This window comes from Pyxicephalus adspersus, chromosome 1 (assembly GCF_032062135.1).
Source record: "Pyxicephalus adspersus chromosome 1, UCB_Pads_2.0, whole genome shotgun sequence".
Lineage (NCBI taxonomy): Eukaryota > Metazoa > Chordata > Amphibia > Anura > Pyxicephalidae > Pyxicephalus > Pyxicephalus adspersus.
This window is the reverse complement of record NC_092858.1, coordinates 99,657,023-99,668,451: the sequence shown is the minus strand read 5'-3', so window position 1 is coordinate 99,668,451 and position 11,429 is coordinate 99,657,023. Positions and strand designations below refer to the sequence as shown.

The 11,429-nt window shown below is 38.0% G+C and overlaps 1 protein-coding gene across 1 annotated transcript in view; it reads left to right on the top strand.

Annotated features, from left to right (window-relative positions):
• The window catches only part of CLSPN (claspin), a gene marked incomplete at its 5' end in the record, with an annotated part of 27,047 nt that extends 17,936 nt beyond the window's left edge, over positions 1 to 9,111 (top strand). The window contains 7 exons of the mRNA XM_072409305.1: positions 326 to 487; positions 566 to 687; positions 770 to 906; positions 1,412 to 1,520; positions 2,237 to 2,316; positions 3,559 to 3,720; positions 7,824 to 9,111. Coding sequence (XP_072265406.1) covers positions 326 to 487; positions 566 to 687; positions 770 to 906; positions 1,412 to 1,520; positions 2,237 to 2,316; positions 3,559 to 3,720; positions 7,824 to 7,934 — 883 coding nt within the window. The remainder of the gene's footprint in view (positions 1 to 325; positions 488 to 565; positions 688 to 769; positions 907 to 1,411; positions 1,521 to 2,236; positions 2,317 to 3,558; positions 3,721 to 7,823) is intronic.
• Positions 9,112 to 11,429: the final 2,318 nt, after the last annotated feature.

Genomic DNA, 11,429 nt, shown 5'->3' with positions numbered 1-11,429 from the left:
CAGCTTGGTAGGGGATCCAAAAGAGTTGGATCTTTAAAATATAAAACACAGCAAACCATATTACACACAAGTTTTTTTTTTTTTTTTTTTTTTTTTTTTTTTTATATATACTAGATAATAAATTACATAAATGTTTTGTCCACCTGATTTCAAAAATTGGCAGTTGAGCCTGGTAACAAGTAATATTACATATTGCCTGTAAGCTATATTTTAATACAATTTTTCGGTTTCAATAGGCAGTGTAGAAAATAAGCTATAATTGCTTTGACATGTTTTTAGGTTAATACTCTCTTCATATTTAGTTTTTATATTTCTGATATTGCAGAAACCTGCAAGACTTCATGGAAGATGAAGCTGAACTTTCAGGAAGTGATGTAGGTAGTGGTGATGAGGATGAAGGTGATGATGATGAATATGAAGAAGAAGCCATTGATGAAGAACTTCCTTCAGATGACGAGCTACAGGATCAAGTCAACAAGATCCATATGTTAGTATATGCTAGTTAACACTACAACCAAGGCCCTAATTTGTATCACTAGAGGCTGACTTTTGTTTACCATTGCAGGAAAGTCACAATGGATGAAGACAAGCGTCGTCTCCGTCTATATCAGGAGAGATACTTGGCCGATGGCGACCTTCACAGTGATGGACCTGGCCGAATGAGAAAATTTAGGTGGAAAAACATTGGTATGTTTGCAAATATGTCTATTTAAAGATGTTTTGCATATCCTGACTGATGATAAAATATGTAATGTGTGTGTTTCCCCAGATGATGCCTCCCAGTTTGACATGTTCCGCAGAGATTCTGATTTGGAAGAGCAGGAAGGTGACAATGAAGACGTGGAGGACACTGATCTTAAGTGGAGAAAAGAGAGATTTGAACGAGAGCAGTGGCTACGTGAGCAGGTATACATAACCAGTCATCTTTCCTCAGCACCCAAAATTTATTAACATACCATTGCAAATCTGTTGTATTAAGTCTTCACGACTGAACTGAAACTCCGTTCAGTGAAAAGTATAAAAATTCCCTAATTTTTATCAAGGCCATAGATAAGTGTTTCTTCATTAGGAGATGCCTAACAATGCAAATGGCTTAGTAGTGCTTTCAATTCATATTAACAATTATTTTAAAAATTTGTATATTCAATGCTGTGAAACACCTAAAATATTGGGTAGAAAACCATTCAAAGTAACTTTTCTAAAATGTTTACATTTTATTAATGACTAGTTAAAGACCACATAGCTTACACATACCATTAAGGACTAGCACCCAAATGGTTATCTATTACATTTTGTTTATGTAATAAAATACCCTTTATTCCCCAAGTCATCTTCCAGGTTGGCACAGAATTCATGTATGTTGTTTTTTTTTTTTTTTTTTTCTCCCCTCCCCCCCCTTTCCCTATTGTAGTCTAAAAGTGGCAGTCTTGACAAAGAAGAGGAGGAAGAAGATTTTGGAACAGATAGTCAGTTTATGAAACTGGCCAAAAAAGTTACTGAGAGAACCTTACAAAGAAAAGGTAATACATTCTTGTGACTCATTTCCCTTATGTAATCTTGTGGTTTCCATGATACTTAAAGCAAGATGTATCACCACAGGGTTGACAAGCCTTTTATATAGACTGTTTTTTTTTTTTTTTTGGTGGTGAAGCCCCTCTCCTTCTGTCCTTACCATTGTGGCAGAGGCTTCTGACTGCTCAGGGGGCTTTTTCCTACATTGGGGGCATGGGGGGGGGGGGTGGGAAGATGCTGATCTTATGCATGAGCAGCATGTGTTTAGTTCTGCTTTAAATATGGATTCAGCTCTATGATTAGGAGTGAAATAACTTTGTGAGACAGGACATTGTGATGTTATCGGTACCTATTAAAAATGGTTTCCCTCTGGCATTAGAAAGCTTCCATATTTAAACCGTGCAACACAAATGAATTGGAGCCAGTGTTCTGTAGCTTCCATGTGCTTACAAGAAACATTCTAGTAGAAGAGAGCACAGTAACTGGAGATTAACTCATAAATGTGCTGCTTCGTCACTGTCTATTCAAAGGTTGGGGGATGGGACAAAACCCAAGTGTATGACTTAATTGTAACAGAAGAAAATCGGGTCTCCTACCCTGCCAGAAAGGTTTGTGTGGCTGTTTAGGGACTGAAATACAAATACTTCAGATTTAAAATAGCTCCTTGATATGTTTATTTAATTTTTGTTTGGTTACAGTGTTAATAGACTTTGATCTTTTACAGCAACTATAGAGACAAAAGAACAAAGTAAGCCCTCCAGTAAAAATCCTTTTGGAGTCAATCAGCCATTTAATCATCCTAAGGTAAGTTCTGTTCCAGGATTATGAGAAAGCACTGTGGTACATGTTGTAACTTGAGTTATTCTATATTTCGGATATGATATAATGTAAGTTGCTTAAACATAGAATCCATTGGATTTTTCTTATTCCCCCTTTGAGGGAAGTAGTAATACTGCTGTCTACAGAAAAATAGGCAAAAGCAAGCTGTAAGCCAGCTCAGAAAAACCCTTCCTACTACTAGTAGCAAGACTGTTTGCAGCACTTCTAACTTTGCTGATATCTGCAGCCTGGAGTCCTGTTGCCCTTTTGCTCTTGGAGTCTATCCTGTCATTTGGCTGAATCATCTTTTCAGACTGAGGTCTTTTGTTCACAGGTTCTGTAAGTAGGTAGACATTGTGGCTTTAACTAATACTAACTTTGGTCGTCAGGTGCTTCAAGCAGCAAAAATGGAATTTTGCATGTTCCATAAATATCTATTTTTAAACTGAAGACATTCAAAACTAATGGGGAAAAAACCCACAATGTTTCTGTAAATCATTTTCCCCCCTTTTAGAGTTTAAAGCATTTTGTGCTTTTGAGCTGGTTATGATGGGTAACTTTTTCCTAAATGATCTTTTGTGCATGGTTGTAGACAATCGATAGATAATACTGCGTTCTGTGTAAAGTGTATAACAAACTCCATGGGAAAAACAAAAAAAAAACATGCACTCTAATAACTGTCAAATCCTGGCATCAGATACAAAATCCAGTTGTTCTTGGTCTTTACTCTGGTTTATATGATATTTTATGAAAGTAATACTCGTGCTTTTACACAACTCTTTACCATGATTATTGCAGGTTTTTTAACGCAAGCCTTCACAGGCAGCAGCCCTCAGAGCTGGGGTCTTTGGGGCAGATATCACTTTCTGATTGAGAGTGCAAAAGTTTCAATGATTATTTACAAATGGGAAAACAAGTTAGCATGAGTAAGTGCTTAATATATAATTTTTTTTGTATTCAGCATACAAAGTTACTTGATAATAGGACCACTGCACAGGCTATCTAAGGAGGCATCGCACAACAAATGTGGTGTTTTAGTTATCGCAGTTGTCTGTGCCATATAAGTGTGGCGATTTTCGGCTGCTCCCCTTTTTCAAATACTTCCAATTTTGTAAACTGCCCCTCCAAGTGGGAGCTGAGCTTGTCAGTACTCATGTGTAAGGCACTTATGTGTAATGCATCTGCTAATACTTACAAAAATGTTTTTTTTTTGTTTGTTTTTTTTAGATGAAGACTGGTTCTATGTTGAACATGCCCAAAGATGTCCTTCAAAAACTAGCTACAATGTCAAATCTTAATCCTAATGCACCCAGAAACTCAAGGAACTTTGTTTTCCAGACTGTTTCTCCACAAAAGCAAAATGGGCCTGCAGAGAAACCGAAAACTAAGGTATTCCAAGTTCTTTGTGGAAGAATATCCTATGCATATGTTATATGTTTGAGTATGTGTCTTTTAAATATTGCTGTCATATAGTGCTTGTCCTAGCTTTGTCTGCTTGTTCATTTGAGACATACATCCATACATACATCAATCATCTAAAACCTATAATGTGTGTTTGATTACTGTTACAATGGCATTTGTTACATATCAATAATTTTTTTTTATCAGCAAGTGAACAGCCGGTTAAAGAAAAAATTTAGAAACCTCTAGTCAAATAAATTGCATTATTATTTGGATCATGTGGTGTGCTGAAGGCATCTGCATCAATTACCTTGGGAGGAGGTGAGGGCAGGATGCACTATAGGATGAAGGGAGGCTGGCAGAGCCACTGCAGAAGACCCTATAATATGTCAATGACAGATACCATAGGACATCTTGAGAAGTGCTACTAAAAATAACTACAAAGTCACAGGCAAGGGGAGCCCACACTATATTTATTAGCAAGTTGTTTTAATGTTTTGGCTGCTTATTCAGGTTGGTGATAAAAAGTGGGCAGGGCAACACATGAAAATGTAATATTCCCAGTTGTTGCTACAGGTATCCAGTAATTAAAGATATCCCTTTAATTCCATCAGCTTCCTACTGCCTCGCCCCACCCTTCTACTTTGTTCCAATTTTCTATTGCCCACCCCCTCAGTTCCATTTTTCCATTGTCTTTGTACGTCTATTATACTTCAACTATCCAGTGCAGCTGTATTGTGAACCAACTTTACAAAAGTGCCAGGTGATGTGCCCAGCTAAAAGGGGTTTGGGGAGAACGCTGATGCCAAATGTATTATAGATGTCACTTTATTGAGATCAATTTCAGCTTTTAAGTATATACAAAGATTTTTTTTTTTTTGTCTGAGGGATGCAGGAAGTCTTGCTCCTTTGGGTGATACTGCTGCCCACTAATGTTTAATCTGCTACTAGTAGTCCGTTTTTCTGAGTACCTGAGATCTTATCGAGCACATGGAGCCCTAAGTTGCCTTATCACTATGCATTGGCAACATGTTTGAGCCTAGACGCAGAAGGCGCAGTCCTAGTGTGACAGGTGACCCCATCTTCAATTTTCCCTATGGTTGTGGGAAAGTGGGACCTGAAAATTATTCTAACCTTTAGAACCTGCACAGGTACCTTCAAAAATGCTTTCATTTTCCTTCTGGGGAACCTTCCACAAATTGTGAACCATTCCATTACCGTGAGTATCAGCTGGTTCCATTGCTACCAGTGCTTTGCATTTGAATCTTTACCCCTGCATTGTGGGCACTTTCAAGGATGGCTATTCAGTATTGACCCTGTTACGCTCTCATTGCATACCCGCTGTGGGAGAATTAGACATCCCTTTGTGTAAATAACTGTTCTCTGCCTTTTTTTCCTCAGACAGATAAGGCTAAACCCTGAACCTTCTGATATTAATTCTAGTCTTGCATCACTTGCCTGAAAACTGATCAAGCCAACATAATTCCTTGAACTGGAAGATCTGTAGACCACCGGTATTCTGGTTGGGATCCCACAGTCGAAGAATTGTTCCCCTCTTAGCTGTTTTATAAGTATCATCTCATTTCAGACCATTCCTCCTCACCCCTTTCAAAGCAGTTTTTCCCCTATCTTAGAAAACAAACCAGTCCCTGATCAGTCTGCTATGTTAGACTCAAGAATGAGAGAGTCTCAGGTGTCTCCAGTATCAGACTCTGCAGTCGGTGAAACTTCCACTTTCCCACCTTTTGGTGGTTCCCAAATTTAAACTTCAGTATGTTGCCCTGGATAGGGGTCAAGAATAACCTGTATATAAATACAGGAGGCTTGGTTGCTTGATGCAATACTTCTTCAGGGACTATTTCTGGTATAGCTGGGAGCATAATAGATTCCGGGGAGTTATATCCAAATGGTCTAAGCCGGGGAATTCCAACCTTTTGTAAACCTGGGGCCACATTGATAGAAATAAAATTGTCCAGGGCCACACATGAATTGCACAAACACTAGCTGATGAAGAAGAAAAGGTTGAGCCAGGTCCCATGTATGCCAATAGTTATATAGAAGTACATATCTATTGGTGAAGAAAAACTTCATTAATTGTTTTTGATAGTTATTGTAAATGCAAAAGAAAACAGGGAAACCTAAAACTAGTGTGTTTTTTTTTTTTCTTATAAAGCACTTGAGAATGAGAAACCACCTTATCAATATATGGTTCAATGGAAGTAGTTGCAATTTTCAGTAAATTCTCAAAGTGATCATCAGATATTTTGGTTCTAATTTTGCTCTTAGTATGCTTCATTCTTGAAAATAGTTGCTCAGAGTTGCTCATGTACATGCTGCCAAAAAGTGATGACATAAAAAGGGCATGATTGTGAAGTTTGGGATATTTGTCTCTGGGAAGATATGACCTATAAATGGTCCAGTAAAGAGACATCAAACTTTCCCCTAAGTTGAATATCAGATTGCATCTCTGCTTTTCAGCTGAAAGTTGGTTGATAACTGTTGTTTTTCTGCTTTTGGAAACTCCACACCGCATGTACACCAATGCACTATAAAAACATAAGTACAAATAAATAAATAATTATGGCAGTTGTGAAGGGTACTGGTGATGCATATCTGGTGGTGATGAGATGGAGGAGTGCTTACCTAGCTAAATAGGAACCACTTAATAGATAGGCACCTCTTCTGCTTTCTGCTCTTGTAAGCCGCACTCAAGTGAATTTGAAGCCGCACATGCACACAAATAGCGAGAGCATGAGAACAGGCGTGCGTATGAAGTCGTTCCCGTAAATTGCAGAAGTGCATTCTGCCCAATGCGGTCATAGGAATGTGCAGGCCACATTTGCAGCCATTCTGGGCCGCGGGTTGTTGTCAGCAGTGGATCTTTAGATATTGCTTTGCATGGTACCTAATATACAAGGTTTATTTGCCAGATTATTCCCATGTGGTTTTTTTTAGTGTTTCCCAGTTGTTGTTTTTTTTGGACTTGGATTATTAAACTAGACATCTAGGTCTGTCTAGTTCTCTGATCTTAAGGGTTTCCTCCTCCATTTATGGGGGTGAACTAATACTGACTCTGGGCTGGGATTTTGGGTCTGGTGTATTTTGCTTTACCTCCTAATCAGGTCTTTGCTATGACATCCCTGGCTGTAGTTATTGTCTTGTTGACTACAGTTGGATTGTTGGAGTTTTGTTTCACCAGTTTACTTTCTACTTTAGCCTATCACTGTTTCATGACACCTAACTTTGAGGCAGATTTCCTTCTAAGACTTCTCCTATGGCTCTGTGATTTTTTTTTTCCCTGGGTCTTAGGGTATCAGTCTGGTCCTTACGCCTAGTTTGTGGGTGGCAATTAACCCCCCTAGTAGTCTAATTCTGTCCAAATTTCCGTGCAAAAAGCATAACAATTTTTTGCATGGAAATTTCTTTTACACTGTAGGCTATAGTTCTTAGGCATAACTCCCCAAAATATGTCCAATAGGTAATAAATTTAATTAATTTAAAAAAAATCTGTTAAAATAGTTAAAAATGTAATATAACTGTACAGTAGCATAGATATATAGAGAATACCTATCATATGAAGATTTTTTTTGTATTGGACTCAATCCAGCTATTTTGTATTGAATCCAATACGAAATGATTTAAATTCCCCGAAGCTCTGCCCACACAAACCGGCGCCCGCACCGACATGACAGGAAACCTCGTAGATCTCGGCTCCTCATTTCGCACCTGGAGCTTGGAGGGAGAAGACGTGTCCCCAGGACCTGCGGGGACCAGAGGGACGACAACGGAGGAAGGTGAGTGGGGTTTTTTTTTTTTTAGCTTAAAGCAACCCCGAGTGTGACTCGAGATTACCGCTTTTTGCAAGTAAAATCCACCGCTGGGGGGTTAAGTTTGTGCCTTCACTCTCCACCAAAGGGATGTTTCTATCCTCTTGCTAGCAGTTCTGTCAAGTTGTGCTGTGCAGTTCATTGTTCAAAAGCCTCTTTTTTTTAGGTCCACTCGTATATATTTCAAACTAGCAGATATCATATGAGCTCTTGTTCTTAACAATGTGTAATCATTGCTCTTAATGCTATATCTTTTTTGTGCAGGTAAAAAAGAACATCAGTGCTGCTACTCCTTCGCCCAAACGTTTCAAACCTAACAGCACCACTACAGCCAGCAGCAAGAGCCGGAGTATCTTCCCTCTCTTGGAGAACTAGTCTTTGAACTTTCACCAACTTCATACCTCCACTGAAACTATGCATCTATGGGTGATATTAAGGCACTTGTTTGATGTGTTATTTGTTTTACTGGAATCATATGAAAATCTTCATGTATTTGTAGTGTTTGTGTATAATTGTAAAAGTGCGTTTTTTCTGTATTCTAGTATGCTTGTGTGTTTGTATGGCTTGGGGGGGAGGGGAACGCAGAAATAAGACATATTTATTTTTATGCTTTTTATTCCTGACATTTGCAATCTGATTATAAATAGGAAAGTGTTAGAATTGAACTACATATTTCGTTTTAAATGCCCTAATTGAATGTGTTTTACCGTCCTATTGGCAATCCCCTTAACAGAAACAAAAATATCAAAGTCTGGCAGATAAAGAGTTTAAAATCCTTTATGCATGGTATTGTCATTGTACTGATCCAGGAGGAAATACTGTGGCCTTGTGTGGTTGTAGTTACAAGTAGATGGCCACAGGCTGACAATATAGCTATTAGCAAAATGTAATCATTTTCTATTTTAATATTAATTTGTGAAGGGTAATTTAAAAAACCTTGTGCAGACTTCATAATTTTGTTGTCAATAAATACAGATACATTATTTGTGCTCCCCTGCCTGACTTTAAGGTGACCATCATAGCAACATATTCAGCTTCAGTACGATTGATGTCACTGCCCATACATAGTAGAGCCCATTATAGGCTTCCAGATGTCTTGCATGGGTATTCCATTTCACCAACTGCTTTTAAGGTATAAACTGCACTTAGGGAAGTTTTGACACAGTATTTTTCCAACCACTACAAACAGCAAATCCGTTTGTTTGTAGTGAACCATTAATGGTTTAATTTCTCCACATCTTATTTTGCCTGGTTTCTCATGGTTACCTTTTTGCTCTACCTCAAGTAGGAATAAAGCAAATGTATTGTTGTCTGAAAAGGCTTAGGCAGGCTGCTATTATTACAAAAGATATCCAAGACTACCATAATTATTGTCAAACTGTACATAAGTACTCCTTTCCCTATTTACTGTGTTTTATATAACAAGCTTAATTTTTGTTTTTTGTAAATTAAATTTGTCCTGTGTGAAATGTTATATTGTTGTAAAGTATTTTATTGTATATTTGTAAAAAGTTACTTGATATTTTATAAATAAAGATTTTTTTTTAAATTCTATTCGTTTTTAAGTGATGCCACTAGGGGGAGCCACAGTAAACAAAAGTAGAAGAAATCACTTTGAAAGAGTTCACAAAGATCAATCCTTTAAAAAAAAACAAAAAAAAAAAACTAAGTTGGCATTATTTTGTGCTTTAAAAATAACACTTAGGTTATCTTGTTTTTTTTTTCTCCTATGTGTATGAAAAGGTTCATTATAATATTGAAACCCTACAAACCACTGTTCACAGAGATACCATGATTTTTATCCGATTTGTCCTTTTGTAAAGATTTTGACTCGTCAGGCATGGTTTGACAAAGTAATCCAATCACTGCTGCATTGTAGCCATCACTAATACAAAGTTGCAGCAGGTGACTTTAATTTTAAATTTCAGCTGGGGATTGTTAGTTGGAGGCATCTCTGATGCATGGGATTAGTTCATAATATTCTAGTTTATAATAATCTCATTTCCCACCTCCAACCCTCCAGTGTCTTTTGTACAGGGTACAAGATCTCCACTAAGTCCTCTCGGGTTATCTGGATCAGTGTCTTTGCCCCAGTCTACTGGTTTTAGTGTGTCCAAGCCAAAAGGGCCCATTCATTCTGAATCTCAAAGCTCTAATGTCTTTATCTGGGTTCAGAAAATTCTCGAAAGAAAAATTTTCTTCTGATAAGGTATCATTTGGTGTGGTCTCCGTCAGTGTGACTTTAACTTCAGATATTACAATGGTTTGGATAGATCCTGGAACTGATTCAACTATTGAAGTGTTTTTTTTCTACAAGAGATACTTTGGTCTCGCTTTCAAACTCTTCAATTTAGGAGGCTTCTGAATCTGCTTCTGGGGAAAAATGCTCTTGTGAGACACTCCCATTTGTTCATTTTAACTCCAGCTCTCAGACGAGCAAGCCAGTTCAGACTTTGGACAAATGGATTTGTCACTAATCAGGTCGTCCTTGGCCTGGTGGTAGTTCAGTAATTTGGCTCTAGATTTGGGCAAGCACTGTCTTCCCATGTTTTGGAGGATCACCACAATGGGTGCCAGTATGTCTGACTGGGGAAGTGGTATGGACCCTGTTGGTTCAGGAAACATGGTAGTCTAAAATCCTGGTCTGCTGATTGACGTCCTGGAGCTTCAGGCAATTTGGCTGTCTGCAGCGTTCAGGCATCCTCTTGGAGGATCTTCCAATCCAGATTCAGACAAACAGACAAACACCCCTGTGATGTTAAACATCAATCATCTGGAAGGTCCCATAGCCCTTAGTTCTGCGAGACAAGTGTCTAAGCTGGTGGCCATATCCTGCAGGTTTTATATAAGAACATGGTGGCGTTTAAGGTCCAGAACCTCTTAATTTTTGCCTTTTAATTTAAACAAGATTTTGTTGTTCCATCCTTCTGCCTGTCTCAAGGGCAGAACATTTTCTTCATTGTCTGAAGGGCTCTGCAAATTTTTTCTGTCACTGCTTTCAGAAGGACCGGCTCTTTTTGCCTGTCAACTTTAAACCCTGATAGGATGCACCAGTTTCTTGTTCCACAATACCTAGGTTACTTAGTATCCGTCTCCTAGATTCAAGCTCCACTCTTTCCAGTCAAGGTGTGCTATTAAACCCACAATCTCTATATTTTTGGCATCAAACAGTTGTTTCCCACCTAATCTTCTCTTAACGTTCTTTACGTTTTTTCAGGTGAATTTTTCAACTTCATCTATGGCTGTTTAGGCGTAAGGTCCTTCGGGTGCAGCTATAGGCAGTTCTCTGATTTCTTGGCTGGTTATGTTTGCCATGTTGTCCACTCCTAAGTTGCAATGCTGGGCATTCTAGGTAGAATGAAAATAAAATGTTTGTAATTGCTGAAAAATTCTTTTATTGAAGTCAATTGATACCCAGCCTCAAAAAGAACTTCTAAGCAGTTTTTTTTGTGTTTGGTAATATGAATAAAAATGGTAAATGTTTTAAAAACATGCTCACTAATACTGTTATATATGTACTTTGGAGTAACCATCATTCTTATTACCTACTTATGCTGTTGAAACCGGCCACTTAATCTGACCATATAATGGCACTCCATAGGCTGTGAAATGTGCCACTTTGACATACCACTTTCATAGGAAAACAATTAGGATTCAGATGATAATTTCCATTCAGCACATCAGTAGGTAGGTTAAATGACAATATCTTAATGTATATGGAAATGTTAATTCTGCAATGGGACTACCATGACACTGTTATTTAATAAATATATAAAGACATTGTAAAAAGCAGTCACCTGCTGAGGCTAAAGCCCAAAGCCATAATGATAAAATGTAAAATGAATACTTAAAAATTGGCTAATTCATGAG